Source organism: Procambarus clarkii, chromosome 8, assembly GCF_040958095.1.
Source record: "Procambarus clarkii isolate CNS0578487 chromosome 8, FALCON_Pclarkii_2.0, whole genome shotgun sequence".
In the NCBI taxonomy this organism is placed as follows: domain Eukaryota; kingdom Metazoa; phylum Arthropoda; class Malacostraca; order Decapoda; family Cambaridae; genus Procambarus; species Procambarus clarkii.
The window spans coordinates 39,111,627-39,132,660 of NC_091157.1; the positions used below are offsets into that span (position 1 = coordinate 39,111,627).

At 42.9% G+C, this 21,034-nt stretch overlaps 1 protein-coding gene across 3 annotated transcripts in view; it reads left to right on the forward strand.

Annotated features, from left to right (window-relative positions):
* The window catches only part of LOC123759723 (insulin-like growth factor 1 receptor), a 476,359-nt gene that overhangs the window by 354,339 nt on the left and 100,986 nt on the right, over window positions 1-21,034 (forward strand). For all 3 annotated transcript variants that reach the window (XM_069317552.1, XM_069317549.1, XM_069317548.1), the window contains 3 exons: window positions 5,906-6,663; window positions 12,662-12,820; window positions 18,834-18,993. In XM_069317552.1, coding sequence (XP_069173653.1) covers window positions 5,906-6,663; window positions 12,662-12,820; window positions 18,834-18,993 — 1,077 coding nt within the window. The remainder of the gene's footprint in view (window positions 1-5,905; window positions 6,664-12,661; window positions 12,821-18,833; window positions 18,994-21,034) is intronic.

The window sequence follows — 21,034 nt, forward strand, 5'->3', positions numbered from 1 at the left end:
TGTGTGTGTGTGTGTGTGTGTGTGTGTGTGTGTGTGTGTGTGTGTGTGTGTGTGTGTGTGTGTGCATGTGTGTATATGTGTACTCACCTAGTTGTGATTGCAAGGGTTGAGCTTTGTCTCTTTGGTCCCGCCTCTCAACCGTCAATGAACTGGTGTACAGATTCCTGAGCCTACTGGGCTCTGTCATACCTATATTTGAAACGGTGTATGGAGTCACCCTAAACCACATCACTTCTTAGTGCATTCAATTTATTTACTACTCTGACATTGAAAAAATTCTTTCTAACGTCTCTGTGGCTCATCTGGGTACTAAGTTTCCACTGGTGTCCCTTTGTTCGTATTCCACCCGTGCTGAAGAGTTTGTCTTTGTCAACCCTGCAACCCGTTCTCGCACTTGCTTAGAGTCAATATTGGCTTATTTAATAAGTGCATATGTGACATACTAATTGATTGTGAATATTTTAGTTTACCTTGAAAAGATTCATAGAAAACACCGACCTCACCAAACCTTCTTAGTATGTTAAAGTAAGCATCTTATTGCTTCTTATTTACAATTATTACTTAACCTATCAACGGTATAGGTTAAGTTATAATTGTAATTAAGAAGCAATAAGATGCTTATCTTAACATACTAAGAAGGTTAGATGAGGTCGGTGTTTTCTATGAAGCTTTTCAAGGTAAACTAAAATATTTACAATCAATTAGTATGTCACATATGCACTTATTACATAAGCCAATATTGACTATAAGCAAGTGTGAGAATGGGTTGCACCCTGTTAATTCCCGTTTGAATTTTGTAGGTGGTTATCATGTCTCCCCTTACTCCTCTGTTTTCCAGGGACGTGAGGTTCAGCTAATTTAGCCTTTCCTCGTAGCTCATTCCTCTCAATTCCAGGACGAGCCTGGTGGCATACCGCTGAATCTTTTCTAACTTTGTCTTGTGTTTAACTAGGTATGGACTCCAGGCTGGAGCTGCATATTCCAGGATTGGTCTGACATAAATGGTATACAGGGTCCTGAACGATTCCTTACACAAGTTTCTAAAGGCAGTTCTTATGTTGGCCAACCTAGCATATGCCGCTGATGATATCCTTTTGATTTGGGCCTCTGGGGACAGGTTCGGTGTGATATCAATCCCCAGATCTTTCTCTCTATTTGACTCTTGCAGGATTTCACCTCCCAGATGGTACCTTGTGTTCAGCCTCCTGCCCCTTCGCCTAATTTCATTACTTTACACTTTCTTGAGTTGAACTGTAGCAATCATTTTCTAGACCTTTCCTCCAGTTTGTCCAGGTCATCCTGTAGTCTCTGTCTATCTTCATCTGTCTTGATTCTTCTCATAATTTTTGCGTCATCAGCAAACATTGATAGGAATGAGTCTATAGCCTCCGGAAGATCGTTTACATATATATTAGAAACAGGATGGGTCCAAGTACTGAGCCCTGTGGGACTTCGCTGGTGACATCTAGCCACCCTGATGTCTTCCCCCTCACAGTTACTCGCTGTTTTCTGTTGCTTAAGTACTCCCTTATCCACTGGAACACCTTCCCTTTTACTCTTGCCTGTTGCTCCAACTTTTTTCACAGCCTTTTATGGGGTACTGTGTCAAAGGCTTTTTGGCAATCCAGGAAAATGCAGTCGGCCCACCCTTCTATTTCCTGCCTAATTTTCGTTGCCTGGTCATAAAATTCTATTAAACCTATGAGGCACGATTTACCATCTCTGAACCCATGTTGGTGGTGTGTTACAAAGTTATTTCCCTCCAGATGCTCTTCGAGCCTTTTCCTCACGATCTTCTCCGTCATCTTGCATGGTATGCAAGTTAGGGAAACTGGCCTGTAGTTCAGTGCCTCTTGCCTATCACCTTTATTGTTTATTGGGACCACATTAGCTGTCTTCCAACTTTCTGGAAGGTCTCCTGTTTCCAGTGACCTGTTATACACCATACCCTGGAAACACAAACCGTAACTGTCTCTATTTTCCGCTTGTTACAACTTGTAATAAAGTTGTTACATCTTGGCTTAACGTGTTTATGACGTATTAGAACGTTGTTACAACTTGCTATATTGGTTGTTATAACAGGTTAGGAGGTGTTAAAACTTGCTCGAACGTTGTACCAACGTCGTAGTTTCGGTGTGTGTTTGGCGGGTAGAGAGTGGCACAATTAGTGCTTCTGCACCTTCATTTAGTATCCATGGTGAGATTCTGTCAGGCTCAACAGCCTTTGTCACATCCAGCTCCAACAGACACCTTTTGACCTCATCACTGGTGAGGTCAAATTCCTCCAAGGTTGCCTGGTGTGTCTCCTCCTCATATAGTGCAGGGGCTTCTCCTTGTTCTATTGTGAAGACCTCCTGGAATCTCTTGTTGGGTTCTTCACACACCTTGTCATTCTCTGTGTATCTGTTCTCCCCTTTTTTCAGTTTCATCACTTGTTCCTTCACTGCTGTTTTCCTCCTGATGTGGCTGTGGAGCAGCTTTGATTGGGTCTTGGCTTTACTCACGGTGTCATTTTCATACTGTCTCTCTGCTTCCCTCCTCACTCTGAGGTACTCATTTCTGGCCCTCTGATATCTCTTCCTGCTCTCCGGTGTTCCGTTATTTCTGTAGTTTTCCATGTTCTTTTACTCATTTGCTTCGCTTCCTTACATTCCTGGTTGAGCCATGGATTTTTAAGTTTTTTCGTTTTTCTCCTTTCGGACCAGGATAAATCTGTTTGCAGCTTCCTGGCACTTCTGGGTGACATAATCCATCATGTTCTGTACACTCTTGTCTCTGAGTTCTGTTTGTGTGTGTGTGTGTACTTACCTAGCTGTAGTCACCTAATTGTGCTTGAGTTAAACTTAAGTAGCCATTTTCTAGACCATTCCTTCAGTTTGTCCAGCCCATCCCATAGTCTCTGTCTGTTTTCGTTTAATTCTTATTATATTTTTTGGATCATCAGCAAACATTGAGAGGAATTAGTCTCAACTCTCTGGAAGATCGTTTACATATATCAGAAACAGGATGGGTCCAGTTACAGAGCCCTGTGGGACTCTGCTGGTAACATCTCGCCACCCTGATGTCTCCCCCTTCACAGTTACTTGCTGTTTCCTGTTGCTTAGATACTCCCTTATCTACTGGAGCACCTTACCTTTTACTCCTGCCTGTTTTTTTCTAACTTTTGTAACAGCTTTTTATGGGGTACTGTGTCAAAGGCTTTCTGACAGTCCAAAAAAATGCAATCTGCACCATCTTCTCTTTCTTGCATAATTTTTGTCTCCTGGTCATAGAATTCTATTAATCTTGTGAGGCACGATTTATCATCCCTGAACCCCTGCTGGTGGTGTGTTACAAAGCTCTTTCCCTCCAGATGTTCTACGAACCTTTTCCTCACAATCTTCTCCATCACCTTGCATGGTATTCATGTTAGGGAAACTGGCCTGTAGTTCAGTACCTCTTGCCTGTCACCCATTTTGTATATTCGGACTACATTAGCTGTCTTCCTGCTTTCCAGTAGGTCTCCTGCTTTTAGTGATCTGTCATACACCATAGAGAGTGGCACACTTAGTGCTTTTGCACCTTCTTTTAGTATACAGGGTGAGATTCTGATTCCTTTTGACCTCATCACTTTTGAACTCAAATTCCTACAGAGTTGCTTGGTTTGCTGCCTCCTCATTTAGTACAAGGACTTCTCCTTGCTCGATTGTGAAGACCTCCTGGACTCTCTTGTTGTGTTCTACACACACCTTCTTGTCATTCTTTGTGTATCTGTTCTCCTTTTTTCTCAGTTTCATCATTTGTTTTTTTCCTGATATGATTGTGGAGCAATTTTTATTGGGTCTTGGCTTTACCCACGATGTTATTTTCATCTCTTAATTTCTGTCTCTCTTCTTCTCTTCTCACCCTTGAGGTACTCATTTATTGCTCTCTGGTATCTCACCCTGCTCTCTGGTGTTTTGTTATTCCTGTAGTTTCTCTAATGTTCTTGTACTCAATTACTTCGCTACTTTACATTCCTGACTGAACTATGGATTCTTCTATTGCTTTTTATTTTTCACGTTTGGTCCGGGATAAACCGGTCTGCAGCTTTCTGACAGTTCTGGTTGATGTAGTTCATCATATCTTATACAGTCTTTTCTTCGAGTTCTGTTTCCCATGGTATTCCTATTAGAAAGTTCCTCATCTCGTCATATTTTCCTCTTCGGTAATTTAGCGTTTTCCTTTCCGATCCCATCTTTGGATAGATTATTCCTCCCTCCACCAGATACTCAAATGTCAATACACTATGGTCACTCATTCATATGGGGCTTCAAATTTTACTTCCCTTATTTCTGACTCATTCAAAGTGAATATCAGGTCGAGTCTAGCTGGTTCGTCATTGCCTCTCATTCTTGTGGATCCTTTGATATGTTGGCTCAGAAAGTTTCTTGTTGCTACATCCAAGAGGTTAACTCTCCATGTATCTGCACCTCCATGTGGTTACCCATTCTCCCAGTCTATCTTTCTATGGTTGATGTTTTCCATGATTCAGATGTTTTCTCTGAATCCTTCACATCCCGGAATTTCCATTTATTCAAAACTCCATTCCTTCCTTATCAGCAGGGCCACTCCTCTACCTTCTCTCTCTTTCTTTACTATAAAGTAGTCCTTGGGAAACAGTGCATTTGTTATGACTCTTGACAATATTGTTCCTGTGAGTCCTATTACATCTGGGTTTTCTTCCTGCGCCCTTTTGGCCAGTTTACTTGCTGTATTAGTAATCCCATCCATGTCTGAGTACATTACATTGAAGCTCACTTTCCTATATTAATTATCACACACACTCCTCACTGGTTTAGGAAGACGTTCCAACGGCAGGGCAACTTGGTTAGGCTAATCCTCCTGTTGGGTAGTTACCAGGGGTTAGGAAGCAGGTGGGATAGGGGATGGAGGACTTTGATCTTGCCTGGGCCTGCTTGGAACAGGAATAAGTCCACAGGGTAGGGGCAGGTGGTGTTCATGGTGCTTGAGGTGAAGTCTCCTCCTACTGTTGGGTAGTTACCAGGGGGTTGGGGTGATGTTGGGCGGGGGATGACGGGCTTAGATCTTGCTTGGGCCTGTTTGGGGAAGGAAGAAGACCAGGGAGTGGGGAGTCTGGGGGTACTAAAGGTAAAGGGGGGGGGGTTGATGGGCATTGTTTAGGGGCAAGGGAGGGTTTGTGTTTGGGGTGGAGGGGGGGGGGGGAAAGGCTCCTATCGGGTGGTGGGTTAGGGTGTTGCAGTCCCCTCTGGGGTTCCTGAATTGCTGGATTGAGGTTCCCCACTCCCCTCTGAGAATATTGGGCTGGTGGTTCCCTGGCTCCCTTCCCTTAACCTGCGCCTTATCCTTGCATCTGCTGCCTGTATTATCTCGTCCCTGATCCCTCTGAAGGAATACCTCTCTGTATTTCCCCACATACTTCAGTTTGCTCTTTTTTACTAGGATGACCTCTTTGATGGCATTGTTCCTGAATACTACCTTGATCAATCGATTTTTGTCTTTGTTGTACTGGCCAATCCAGAAAAAACTTTTCTATTCCTTGTTCAACCCCTTCCATTCCTATCTCCTTCAGTATCCCTGACACTGCAGCTTTGTCTTTAGCCCTCCACTCTTCCTGCTTGGAACCTTTTTGTTTCTTGATACCTACCCCGACTACAGCTCTAGTGTGCCAGAAGGGTGCTGTTGATATTCATGGACAAATCTAGTGCGCCAATTTGGTGCTGTCGAGAAAAGCAAACAGAACACTGTTTGGGTCTGTTTATACTACTTGTTTATGGGGAGATGTGTGAGGGTACGTGGGAAAGGCCAGGATCAACATGGACACCTCTGGGTACCCCTTTCTATAATTACAAATGTTAATTGCTAGACAAATGTAAATTAAGATAAACAAGATATATTTTTTCAGGGACCCGGAACAACATACTTCAGTTCTGGGCAGAAGTGGAAACAGCACCGAGCTCCGAGGGCGACGAGCGGCAACAGAAGGAGCCGGAGGAGGCAGCTTTAGACCCTAGGATGGAAACTAATGTCACAAACTCCTCTGACTCCCTTCGTGACATCATTACCAGTGCCACCACCTCTCCCTCAACCAGTGCCACCACCTCTCCCTCAACCAGTGCCACCACCTCACCCTCAACCAGTGCCACCACCTCTCCCTCAACCAGTGCCACCACCTCTCCCTCAACCAGTGCCACCACCTCTCCCTCAACCAGTGCCACCACCTCACCCTCAACCAGTGCCACCACCTCTCCCTCAACCAGTGCCACCACCTCTCCCTCAACCAGTGCCACCACCTCTCCCTCAACCAGTGCCATCACCTCTCCCTCAACCAATGCCACCACCGCTCCCACAACCAGTGCCATCACCTCTCCCTCAACCAGTGCCACCAATGCTCCCTCAACCAGTGCCACCAATGCTCCCTCAACCAGTGCCACCAATGCTCCCTCAACCAGTGCCACCAATGCTCCCACAACCAGTGCCACCACCGCTCCCACAACCAGTGCCACCAATGCTCGCACAACCAGTGCCACCACCGCTCCCACAACCAGTGCCCCCCGCACAGTGCCAGGCACCACCGTCCTGCTGAGCTGGGAGCCACCACGTGATCCAAATGGTCCTCCCCTGGCTTACCTCCTCCAGTACTCCCACAGTGAGGCTCCTCAGGTCAGTTGTGGAGAAGTGTGCGGTAATGTGGCAGCTTCAGGTGGTGCCGGCGCCCGCCCTCATTACCCTCTTACTATTAATGCACTAAAGTAGTCGTTTGAGATGATGCAAACGTTGTTATACAGCTTTCGTATTTAGTTCACAGAAGGTCTATTGCGCTGGAACTTATATATAGTGTATATATATATAGACTCTATATATATAGACTTATATATAGACTCTATAGTGGTCCAGGACACGACTCTTTAGTGGTCCAGGACACGACTCTATAGTGGTCCAGGACACGACTCTATAGTGGTCCAGGACACGACTCTATAGTGGTCCAGGACACGACTCTATAGTGGTCCAGGAAACGACTCTATAGTGGTCCTGGACACGACTCTATAGTGGTCCAGGATACGACTCTTTAGTGGTCCAGGACACGACTCTATAGTGGTCCAGGAAACGACTCTTTAGTGGTCCAGGACACGACTCTATAGTGGTCCAGGACACGACTCTTTAGTGGTCCAGGACACGACTCTATACTGGTCCAGGACACGACTCTTTAGTGGTCCAGGACACGACTCTATAGTGGTCCAGGACACGACTCTATAGTGGTCCAGGACACGACTCTATAGTGGTCCAGGACACGACTCTTTAGTGGTCCAGGACACGACTCTATAGTGGTCCAGGACACGACTCTTTAGTGTTCCAGGATACGACTCTTTAGTGGTCCAGGACACGACTCTATAGTGGTCCAGGACACGACTCTATAATAGTCCAGTACACGACTCTATAATGGTCCAGTACACGATTATATAGTGGTCAAAGACACGACTCTATAGTGCTCCAGTACACGACTCTATAATGGTCTAGTACACGACTCTATAATGGTCCAGTACACCACTCTATAGTGGTCCAGGACACGACTCTATAATGGTCCAGGACACGACTCTATAGTGGTCCAGTACACGATTCTATAATGGTCAAAGACACGACTCTATAGTGCTCCGGTACACGACTCTATAATGGTCCAGTACACGACTCTATAGTGGTTCAGTACACGACTGTATAATGGTCCAATACACGACTCTATAGTGGTCCAGTACACGACTCTATAGTGGTCCAAGACACGACTCTATAGTGGTCCGGAACACAACTCTATAATGGTTCAAGAGACGACTTTATAGTGGTCCAAGACACGACTCTATAGTGGTCCAGTACACCACTCTATAGTGGTCCAGTACACGACTCTAGAGTACACGACTCTATAGTGGTCCAGTACACGACTCTATAGTGGTCCAGTACACGACTCTATAGTGGTCCAAGACACGACTCTATAGTGGTCCAAGACACGACTCTATAGTTGTCCAAGACACGACTCTATAGTGGTCCAAGACACGACTCTATAGTGGTCCAAGACACGACTCTATAGTGGTCCAGTACACGATTTTATAGTGGTCCAGTACACGACTCTATAGTGGTCCAGTACACGACTCTATAGTGGTCCAGTACACGACTCTAGAGTGGTCCAGTACACGACTCTATAGTGGTCCAGCACACGACTCTATAGTGGTCCAGTACACGACTCTATAGTGGTCCAAGACACGACTCTATAGTGGTCCAGGACACGACTCTATAATGGTCCAAGACACGACTCTATAGTGGTCCAGTACACGACTCTATAGTGGTCCAAGACGCGACTCTATAGTGGTCCAGTATACGACTCTATAGTGGTCCAAGACACGACTCTATAGTGGTCCAGTACACGACTCTATAATGGTCCAGGACACGACTCTATAGTGGTCCAAGACACGACTCTATAGTGGTCCAAGACACGACTCTATAGTGGTCCAAGACACGACTCTATAGTGGTCCAAGACACGACTCTATAGTGGTCCAAGACACGACTCTATAGTGGTCCAAGACACGACTCTATAGTGGTCCAAGACACGACTCTATAGTGGTCCAAGACACGACTCTATAGTGGTCCAAGACACGACTCTATAGTGGTCCAAGACACGACTCTATAGTGGTCCAAGACACGACTCTATAGTGGTCCAAGACACGACTCTATAGTGGTCCAAGACACGACTCTATAGTGGTCCAAGACACGACTCTATAGTGGTCCAAGACACGACTCTATAGTGGTCCAAGACACGACTCTATAGTGGTCCAGGACAAATCAAAACTTCCTCAATTTCTAATTTTATGTCGCGTTATTGTGAGTCTTTGTCAGCATCTAGAATACATTCTGTCCTCAGGCCAGGCTCGTTAAGGCGGGGAACGTCCGTTCAGCCATACTAACATGCTATTAATATTATATTAATATTTTAATATAAAAAGCTGTTTAGTAAAAATGGGTTTGTTCTCATATATGAATTAATATTATTGTGCATTAAAATTTAATGCATAAAAAAATTAAATCTATGTACAGATAGACGTAGGTTAGGCTAGGTTTTTAGGCTCTGTTGGCGATTATTTGTCAATTGTCAACACGATAACACGCTCGCCCTTAATTACATCACACTTGACCCATCAAGCATTCAGTGAGTAATTACATTTAATTACTGTCAAACGAACAGCTAACTAATCAAAACGAGTTATGTTAGGCACTACTGTCACACTCCCGACAGTCTTCCCACAAGTCTTTGTCAATTCCCTTTGATGAATGTTAATTACTCTAATTAACTTGAGCAATTAACTCTCCCACAGATAATTAATACTACACGAATACGTTACTCTCCACACTGCTTAACCAGGTCTCATCAAACACTGTGAATTCACGAGGCGGCGCAAGTAATTAGCGGCCAAACAGACAGGCAATTAGTCCAGAAGGAATCTACGCTACTCTCAATTGATGTCGCCCACGCACACTTAACCTGGAATCCATACTTTGTTTTTGTAATCATTTCATTAATAAGTAAATCAGTCCATACAAAACAAGTCATCTTACCTCTGTAACAGATGAGTAACACCCCCTGAGGGGCGTTACCCTGAGGGGCGTTACCTCTGGAAAAATGAAAGTTGTTCAATGTCAACCAATATTTTTTGACTAGTTGTATATAAAAAGGGCTGGAATTGTTCCAAGTTTTAGTACTGCAGCGTAAAAAAAGGGAGATTTTTTATTTTTTTATTTTTTCAACGAATTTTACACATTTTCATGTGTATATTTGCAGCCACACCTTTCAGATATAATCATTCTATGACACTTTTCTAACACATTAGCATATAATAAAGGATCTATAGGAGGGGATTTTCCAAAACGTCTTTAGTTTTCCTAATACAAATAGTCAAAGTTCCCCCCTAAATTATGCAAATAAATCATGTTTATTGCTATTTTTAAAATCAATAAATGAACTTAGGAAAAATACTTCCTTCAGATTTTAGAGACATAAACGTTACATATAAGGTGTAAGTTTCATGTAAATTGAATAAAAAATGAAAGAGATATTTGTACGTTTATGTTACTTGAAAATAAATAAGTAAAAAATGATGTCTAAGATGTTGCTATCTGTGACTTGAAAATGACATCAACCAATTTCCTCCAAAATTGCCACCCTTACAGATAGGCTTACGTGCAGTCACGTGTATAAGTTTCATTCTAATCGTCCGATAAACAAAAGACAGAGATAAAATTAAAAAAAAGGCAAAATTGTTTTTAAACTAATTTTTTTTTAATCAAATTAATTATATATTTTTTTAATATATGGTATTGTGATAGCTGAGAGTCATAGACATGATTTCAGCTGACACTTGTGTTTGATAACCGTTTTTGACCATTTTGGAAAATTGTTGACACATAATTCAATATTTTTTTCTCCCTTCCTATTTAAGCTACGATGCTGAGACTTAGACCAGATAAAACCCTTTTCATATACAACTTGTCAAAAAAGTTTGATTGAAATCGAACGAGTTTTCATTTATTGCAAATTTTGGGCAAATTTGGAAATGACCCTTAAGCAGGCTTCGTTTTAACGCCATACTCACTGCTGTTGTACCAAAATGCACCAAATTCCTAATCATTCAGGGAACATATTTTACCAATTAAACTTAAAGAAATGTTAAAAGTAAATAAACTTAAAGAAATGTTAAAAGTAAATAAACTTAAAGAAATGTTAAAAGTAAATAAACTTAAAGAAATGTTAAAAGTAAATAAACTTAAAGAAATGTTAAAAGTAAATAAACTTAAAGAAATGAGAGGAACGTTCGGTGTAGTCTTAAGAAATTGCAGGAAATTAGATATTTCAAGGCTAGCAAAATAGATACATAAATCCTTACCTAACCTCTCTACTTAACACATGCAAGTTATTTTACAGGGAAAAATAGTTAATGGTGTTTAAGTGATAAATTGTAATGATTGTAATTTATCATATGTTGGAGAGACTGATCGTGGTTAATGAAAACAGTTGATGAACACAAAAGCAGCAAACAAATTTGATAAGAATGATGCCATCGCAAACCATTGTTGGGATTTTAATCACAGGATGAATTTTAATAACAGTAGAATTGTATACAATTGATCAAAAATCAAAGGGAGACGCCCAATAGAATAAGTAATTACAGATTCTATAAATACAGTAAAAGGCAATTATTTATTTTAGTAAAGGAGATCCGATTAACCGTAAAATTATTCTTATGGAAACAAAACCAACTAATCTCATTAATTCACATCAGCACAGACCTTGTGGGGAAAGTGATTACGCGGCCCCCCTGTACACAGGGACCTGTGTTCAGGATAATTGTGTTTTCTTCTGAAGCTTCGACATCCCTTGGCGAGTCCCTGGCGAGTCCCTGGAGAGTCCCTGGCGAGTCCCTGGAAAGTCCCAGGGAAGTCCCAGGGAAGTCCCTAGCGAGTCCCTGGCTAGTCCCAGGAGAGTCCCTAGCGAATCCCTGGCGAGTCCCTGGAAAGTCCCAGGGAAGTTCCTGGCGAGTCCTTGGCGCGTCCCTAGGTAGTCCCCCGGAAGTCCATGGGGAGCATAATCACAACGACGTCTGGTGATGGACGCCATGGGAGACGTTCTGCCAGATTTACAGACTCAAACTCCTAGAATCTTGTTCACAAAATTGTATACACCACCTTGAGAACATTTGTAGGTTACATTCAAAAATAATTTTTTTTAATGCACTCACCCATATATTGAGTCTGTCCTTCACTTTCATTGAAGCACTACGGCATTGTAGTAAATCTGTCAATAATGAATATTTACAGTGAAAAGTCTGTGAAAATGAGTTCAGATCATGGAATGATAAGATGAGGTAAGACTTCATATTGTTGTGTTACAGCACCCACACACAGCGAGGCCTCGGGGCCACACCACGAGCATATCCCTCCCTCACACTGTGTTTATTAAACAACCTCACTCACACCCACACACTGAGCGTGTCAGGCCATCTAGCCAGGAATAACTGTACTCCATGATGCCCTTATCCTGCCATCTAGCCAGGAATAATTGTACTCCATGATGCCCTTATCCTGCCATCTAGCCAGGAATAATTGTACTCCATGATGCCCTTATCCTGCCATCTAGCCAGGAATAATTGTACTCCATGATGCCCTTATCCTGCCATCTAGCCAGGAATAATTGTACTCCATGATGCCCTTATCCTGCCATCTAGCCAGGAATAATTGTACTCCATGATGCCCTTATCCTGCCATCTAGCCAGGAATGATTACACTCCATGATGCCCTTATCCTGCCATCTAGCCTAGAATGATTGCACTCCATGATGCCCTTATCCTGCCATCTAGGCAAGAATAATTGCTCTCCTGGATTGCAAGGAGTGCAATCCTGCCTTATCCTGCCAGCTAGCTAGGAATAATTGCACTACATGATGCCCTTATCCTGCCATCTAGTCAGGAATAATTGCACAACATTATCTACATATCCATTCTTATCTTTTCTTTCTCTTGCAATCCAGGTAAATACCTAGACCAAACATATAACTAACTTCTACTATTTAAATGAAACTAAGAAACAATTCCATTAAGAATGCTGTTAAAGCCATTGGACCCACAGGGCAAGACCATGGTGGAGGCGTGCGTGCTGGAGGAGGAGGCTCGCGCAGCCGGCTACAGGTACCGGCTAGATGGCCTCCAGCCGGGCACAACATACCACCTGGGCATCAAGTTGCGGTCTCTGGGAGCCGACGGTCACTACACTACCAGGATCATCAAGGTGGGTCCTCTCGTGTCACCTAACCTCACCATAGTGGCGGTTCTCCCCTCCCGCATACACACTCGTTGTATTTACTGCAATGATGTTCAGTGTTTACATTTATTGTGCTCTGCAAACCTATCCTGTGACTGGTAGTGAAACCCAAACCCATCCTGTGAGAGGCAGCGAACCCCATACTCATCCTTTTAGTGATAGTGGCCCCATACCCATCCTGTGAATAGTAGTGAACCCCATACCCATCCTGCGAGAGGCAGCGAACCCCATACTCATCCTGTTAGTGATAGTGGCCCCATACCCATCCTTTGAGTTGTAGTGGAAAAAGTGAGAGGTATATAATGGGCTCAAGAACTATCCCACAGCTCATTTAGCGAAGCATTGCACCAGTCTGGGTAAATTAGTTACAGAGTTAAAGTATATATCAACACTCTTTTATAGCATAGAGAGTTCGAGAATTTGACCACCACACTTAAGACAAACTAATTACATATGTGGTCAGGTAGTTACGTAATATTTGATTTGCTTATCATGCAGGTATGCACCCCCAGGCCCATCCTGTGGGCAACTTACTGCAGTTATGTACCCCCGAGCCCGTCCTGTGGGCAGCTTACAGCAGGTATGCACCCCCGAGCCCGTCCTGTGTTTAGCTTACTGCAGGTATGCACCCCCGAGCCCGTCCTGTGGGCAGCTTACTGCAGATATGCACCCCAGGCCCGTCCAGTGGGGAGCTTACTGCAGGTATGCACCCCCGAGCCCGACCTGTGGGCAGCTTACTGCAGATATGCACCCCAGGCCCGTCCAGTGGGGAGCTTACTGCAGGTATGCACCCCAGGCCCATCCTGTGGGCAGCTTACTGCAGGTATGCACCCCTGGGCCCGTCCAGTGGGGAGCTTACTGCAGTTATGCACACCGGGCCCATCCTGTGGGCAGCTTACTGCAGGTATGCACCCCCGGGCCCGTCCTGTGGGCAGCTTACAGCAGGTATGCACCCCCAGGCTCATCCTGTGGGCAGCTTACTGCAGGTATGCACCCCCGGGCCCGTCCTGTGGGCAGCTTACAGCAGGTATGCACCCCCAGGCCCGTCCTGTGGGCAGCTTACTGCAGGTATGCACCCCCGGGCCCGTCCTGTGGGCAGCTTACTGCAGGTATGCACCCCGGGCCCATGCAGTGGGGAGCTTACTGCAGGTATGCACCCCGGGCCCATCCAGTGGGGAGCTTGCTGCAGGTATGCACCCCGGGCCTGTCCAGTGGGGAGCTTACTGCAGGTATGCACCCTTGGACCCATCTAATATTCACAATATTTTTTTTCAATGCTGGCGATTAAGTGTATTTATGTAGTATGCTGACAGTCAGGATTGTATTTATTACATTTAGTATTACAACGTATTTAGCATTCAGAGGATGGGCTGCTACATTAAGTCCAGCAGCTAACACACTGTTACTACCGACGGCGGCCACTTTGTCCTCTCACAGGATCAAGTCAGGAGTTCTGGACTGCCCAATGTGAACTACCTGCCACAGCATAATTGCTTCATCACATCAGTTCTGTGAACATAAACATCATTAGCCAGACAGACTGTATAATGGGTGACCTTAGGCTAACATCCTTCACTGTGGAACTGAAATTGTATTCGCATGCACAACCTAGATGGCGTTGATATCGTTACGTTACCCACCAGAGGTCATCATCATCGATCTCGTCTTCTAACTGAAGAAACAGGAGCCTTTCACCGACGCCACACCACCACCAACAGATGGCATTTTCTGCGTCTCACCTAATACCTGGGAGTTGGAGTGCAGATCCATAGATGGCGCCAAAATCGCCACTCCACACTCCAGCAATGGTGTTCATACCGTAACACGTAGATTGTGTGCTTCTTTTCCTTAGATGTAAGATTTCTGTGATGAGTTGTATATTATCTATATACAAGGCTGAATAACAATGCCTGGAGCGAAGATTTAGTGGTATGAATGATGGCATCATGTAAATTATTCTCAATGCATAATTTATGGCCTCCTTCAGTGCATATAATTCTGTTTAGCAATATTGAGCATCCACTATTCATGCTACAGTAAGATTAAAGGTTCTTAGTGTAAACTGCTGCCCCAGCAGAATCTCTTTCTTGATCAACTGATCTATCTGTGAAGATGTGAGTTGTTGTCTGTCTTGAGATGCTTTCCATGTTGTTCTATGACTGTTTTGAGTGTTCAAAGTGACTGTTCTATGACTGCTGCACATGCTGATTTTTTAACTGGTAACTGTAATCCTTCAATGATTATCTTTAGACTCGATTCTTCCCATGGAGGAGGCTGCCGAAAGTGCTGATATGGTCTATCTTCATTGTATTTAATGGTCTGTTTCAAGTCCACTTTCTTTAGAATCTTGACCAGATATCCGTCCATGCACTTGTTCTACATTGAAGGTTTCTGTGAAGCGATCTGTGTATGCTATCTTTGATTGACAGTCTTGCAGAGGTTCGAACAAGTTTTGCTGTCATGGTGGTTATTCTAAGACTTGTCACAAAGCGCAAAGCTAAGTTTCTGGCTTTACAACGTTGCCGAAGATATTACATTTCTTTAGTGAATTTTAACTTCTGTCTATTATTACTCCAAGGTATTGAAAAGAGGTGACAACTCAATTTCTTGTCCTTGTATTGCGACTCTGATGTCTAGAGTTCTCATTTTAATGGCCATTGCTTTGGTTTTATTTCTGTTTATTTTCATTGCTATGCATTCTACCTCCCTGATGATGTCTAGGATTTTTAGTCCAGGTTCCTGGCGCCTTTGCCATTGATGATGACCACAAAGCCGTCTGTATAGTTAAGCAATTTGGCTTTTGGTAACTTGAACTTCATTGTTCCATGAGACAGTTGAAGAGGAAGGGGCTTAGTATTTCACCCTGCAGAGTTCCATTTTCCAGCCTCTTTGAGGAGGATATTTTTCATTGGAATTTGACTTTAGTGTCTGTTAAGCAGACTTTGTTTGTCAAAGACAAGAGCGTGTCCGTTAATTTCCTTATCTACCAGGCAGCACAGCATTGGCAAGCTCGAAGGCTTTTTCTAGGTCCAGAAAAATAAGGATTCCTGGTGTGTCATTGATTTTTCCAGGAGGGTGGTAAGACATTCCAACCTGTTCTCGCACTTGCTTATAGTCAATACTGGCTTATTTAATAAGTGCATATGTGACATACTAATTGATTGTGAATATTTTAGTTTACCTTGAAAAGCTTCATAGAAAACACCGACCTCACCTAACCTTCTTAGTATGTTAAGATAAGCATCTTATTGCTTCTTATTTACAATTATTACTTAACCTATCAATGGTATAGGTTAAGTAATAATTGTAATTAACAAGCAATAAGATGCTTATCTTAACATACTAAGAAGGTTAGGTGAGGTCGGTGTTTTCTATGAAGCTTTTCAAGGTAAACTAAAATATTCACAATCAATTAGTATGTCACATATGCACTTATTAAATAAGCCAATATTGACTATAAGCAAGTGCGAGAACGGATTGCACATTCTGTGGTTCCCACACCTTTTCTGTAAGCAAACATATTTTGGTGCAGTTGATTGGCTTTCCATTTAATTCGATTAAGAGACATTCTTTCTGCAGCTTTCGCCAGACAGCTTGTTAAGGAGATGGGTCTTGGATTTCCTGGGTCTTTGGGTTTTGGAATGGGAACTATAATTGCACAATTCCAAGAGAGTGGTCGAGTTCTTGTCAACCATACTCTGTTGATGAGATTCAAAAAGGCTTCTTCATCTTTTTCTCCTAGCTTGGCCAGCATGTTGTAAGTGATTTTGTCCTCACCTGGAGCTGTGTTTTTACTTTTCTTTGTAGCTCTTCTGAGTTCTTTCAGATTGAAAGGTTGGTCTAGTTCGTCAGGTAAGGCTAAAGCATCATCTATTTTTTTCCATCTTGCTGCTTGAAGTGTTTGTTTGTGAGTCAGAGTGGCTTGAGGAAGTTGAGTGGAGGTGACTCTTGAAGCAAATAGATATGCAAATCTTTCTGCTTCTTGCTCTGAATGAACATGATGGGGCGGAGCTGGAGGCAACTTTCCTTTGGCCTTGTTGTTCTACCTCCAGATGTCGCCCAAAAGATGTATGCTGATTTAGCTTGGTACACCATTCGAGCAATTTTTTTTCTTTGATTGTTGCTGTTTCTTCATGCACATGATTTCGAACAGCTCTAAGGAGTTCCAGATTAGCTTGGGTTCTTTGTCGTCTGAAATTCTTTTGTGCACAATTTAGTCTATTATGTAGTTCTTTGATCCTACCACAGTAATACCAATGGTCTTTATGCTGTTGGGTAATTGTTTTCTTCTTGGGGATGGAGTGATTTGCTGCTCTATGTATTGCATTTACTAAATCTTTTTCCATATCTTCAGTGTTGTCAGGCGGAGTGTAGATTTGGTACCAAATTTCAAGAGATTCCTGAAATTTCATCCTATCTGTTTTGATAAAGTCCCATCCGGGCTCGGGAGCTGGAGGTCTGGGAGGTAGTGCTATATTAATAACTGTTCTTGTAGCAAAGTGGTCACTAGTCAGTACATGATCAACTGACCAATGACACAACTCATAAATACTGGTGGAAACAAACGTGAGATCCAGTTCCACCCACCAATGTTGGTTGGTTCCGTCGAGTTAAGCAGACGGACTTCAGGCACTTCATCCAAAAAGGTGTTCAATATGTTTAACATTGGTGTCGGTTCTTGGTGAATCAAGTAGTAATTCACTATGATCGTTGAATTCACCCGAGATGATAGTAGGTGTAGTAACTGCTGTTTCAAAGATTGCAGAGATATCCATATCGTGTTCTCCGTGGCTCTTGTATACATTGCAGATGGACAGCGTTGAGTTTATCATAGTGAGATTAACTCCCATAATTTCGACGATCTCACCACAGTCAGTCAGGTCTGTGATTGCCGTGGCATTGATATGATTTCTTACTAGTATTGAAGTGCCTCTGGTGTCACCTTGTGCAATTGGGCAGTGGTACCTTTGTTACTCTGGAATATGGTCTAAAGGTGAGACTTTGAACTGAACTGGTCTGATGATAAACCTTTGAACATTGCTGGTCTGAAGGTGAACCTTTGAACAGTGCTCGTTTGAAGGTGAACGTTTAAACAGTGCTGGTCTAAATATGAGCCTTTAAACAGTGCAGGTCAGATGGCGAGCTTTTGAACTGCGCTAGTCTAAAGGTGAGCCTTTGAACTGCGTTGGTCTGAATGGAGCCCTTTTAAGCAACGGTAGTCTGAAAGTGAATGTTTGGACACCGGTGGTCAACACCTGTGAGCACCGGCTAGCACTGTTGAAAGTGAGCCTGTCAACAGTGCAAATTGAAGGTGAATTTATGAACAGTGATTGTCCGAAGTTCAGCCTCTTAACAGCGCTGGTATAAAAGAGCGCCTCTGAACAGCTCTAGTCTGAAGGTGAGCCTTTGAACAGTTGTGGTCTGAAGGCGGTGTGTAATTATACAAGTTGATGAATGTGACTGAAGGCTGCTTACCTCTTGTTGTAATTCATTGTAATGGTATTATTGCTCCGTGTTCCTTGTGTGGAGGAGCATGGGAGAGAGTGGGATAGTGCGAGGGGGGATGGGGGATAGGGAGGAGGTGGGTTGAGAGTAGGAGAGTAGTCACCTCATCATGAGGTGGGGTGAGGCCATCATGGATCATGGGTGTGTGAGGGGGTGAAGGATGAGGGTGAAGACAGAGACTGTGGGGAACAGTGGGGCCTGAAAGAGAGGGGGTGAAGGCTGAGGGTGAGGACTGAATGCTGGAGGGGATTGTGGAGTGTAATGATTTATTCAACTATTGTGGTTGACCTGAGCTAAGTATTGACTGCAGAAAAGGCTTGCGTAGTGCTTTTAAAGTATTGCTAATAGAAATATTCAGGTATGATTCCTTCACATGTTCTTCTGTTATAACTTGTAAACTTGATACAAATTATATTTGTGAAATGTAATACGGGAAATTAAAAAGTAAATTTTAAGCATGAATATTCATTGTCAGATCCCAGGAACATATTGGTTATGGACCTTCATGAGCGCTTTCGTGTGTGGCGGTGTGCTGGGGGTCTGTATGATGACAGTCCTCACCTGCCACAGGCGCCGCAGACTGGCCTCTCACCTCCACACTCCCCAGTACGTCACCCACAACCCCAACTATGGAGGTAACACCATTCTCTTTCTCATATATATATATAAATGTCGTACCTAGTAGCCAGAATGCACTTCTCGGCCTACTATGCAAGGCCCGATTTGCCTAATAAGCCAAGTTTTCCTGAATTAATATATTTTTTCTAATTTTTTTCTTATGAAATGATAAAGCTACCCATTTCATTATGTATGAGGTCATTTTTTATTTATTGGAGTTAAAATTAACTTAGATATATGACCGAACCTAACCAACCATACCTAACCTAACCTAACCTATCTTTATAGGTTAGGTTAAGTTAGGTAGCCGAAAAAGTTAGGTTAGGTTAGGTAGGTTAGGTAGTCGAAAAACAATTAATTCATGAAAACTTGGCTTATTAGGCAAATCGGGCCTTGCATAGTAGGCTGAGAAGTGCGTTCTGGCTACTAGGTACGACATATACACACACACATATATATATATATATATATATATATATATATATATATATATATATATATATATATATATATATATATTAGTATATTTTGGTAGCAGTCTTTCCTGTAGACATATATTATTAAATATGACCGAAAAAGTAAGATTAATAATTCTAACACGAATTTTCTCAATCTTTCGTACATTACGCTTCACTGTTGGAGGTAAATCAAAAATCACTTCTCCAAAATTCATTTTTATTTCTAGTCTGACGCGACACGGGCGCGTTTCGTAAAACTTATTACATTTTCAAAGACTTCACAAATACACAACTGATTAGAACGTATCTCTCATTTTATATCTACATTTGAGTGAGGTGGGAAGGGTGATGTGGCATTAACACAAGACAGAACAGGAGGGGATATTAATAGGGTATTAAAAGTATCAACACAAGACAGAACAGAAACAATGGGTATTGAATAGAAGTGTTTGTAGAAAGCCTATTGGTCCATATTTCTTGATGCTTCTATATTGGAGCGGAGTCTTGAGGTGGGTAGAATATAGTTGTGCAATAATTGGCTGTTGATTGCTGGTGTTGACTTCTTGATGTGTAGTGCCTCGCAAACGTCAAGCCGCCTGCTATCGCTGTATCTATCGATGATTTCTGTGTTGTTTACTAGGATTTCTCTGGCGATGGTTTGGTTATGGGAAGAGATTATATGTTCCTTAATGGAGCCCTGTTGCTTATGCATCGTTAAACGCCTAGAAAGAGATGTTGTTGTCTTGCCTATATACTGGGTTTTTTGGAGCTTACAGTCCCCAAGTGGGCATTTGAAGGCATAGACGACATTAGTCTCTTTTAAAGCGTTCTGTTTTGTGTCTGGAGAGTTTCTCATGAGTAGGCTGGCCGTTTTTCTGGTTTTATAGTAAATCGTCAGTTGTATCCTCTGATTTTTGTCTGTAGGGATAACGTTTCTATTAACAATATCTTTCAGGACCCTTTCCTCCGTTTTATGAGCTGTGGAAAAGAAGTTCCTGTAAAATAGTCTAATAGGGGGTATAGGTGTTGTGTTAGTTGTCTCTTCAGAGGTTGCATGGCTTTTCACTTTCCTTCTTATGATGTCTTCGATGCAACCTCTGAAGAGACAACTAACACAACACCTATACCCCCTATTAGACTATTTTTCAGGAACTTCTTTTCCACAGCTCATAAAACGGAGGAAAGGGTCCTGAAAGATATTGTTAATAGAAACGTTATCCCTACAGACAAAAATCAGAGGATACAACTGACGATTTACTATAAAACCAGAAAAACGGCCAGCCTACTCATGAGAAACTCTCCAGACACAAAACAGAACGCTTTAAAAGAGACTAATGTCGTCTATGCCTTCAAATGCCCACTTGGGGACTGTAAGCTCCAAAAAACCCAGTATATAGGCAAGACAACAACATCTCTTTCTAGGCGTTTAACGATGCATAAGCAACAGGGCTCCATTAAGGAACATATAATCTCTTCCCATAACCAAACCATCGCCAGAGAAATCCTAGTAAACAACACAGAAATCATCGATTGATACAGCGATAGCAGGCGGCTTGACGTTTGCGAGGCACTACACATCAAGAAGTCAACACCAGCAATC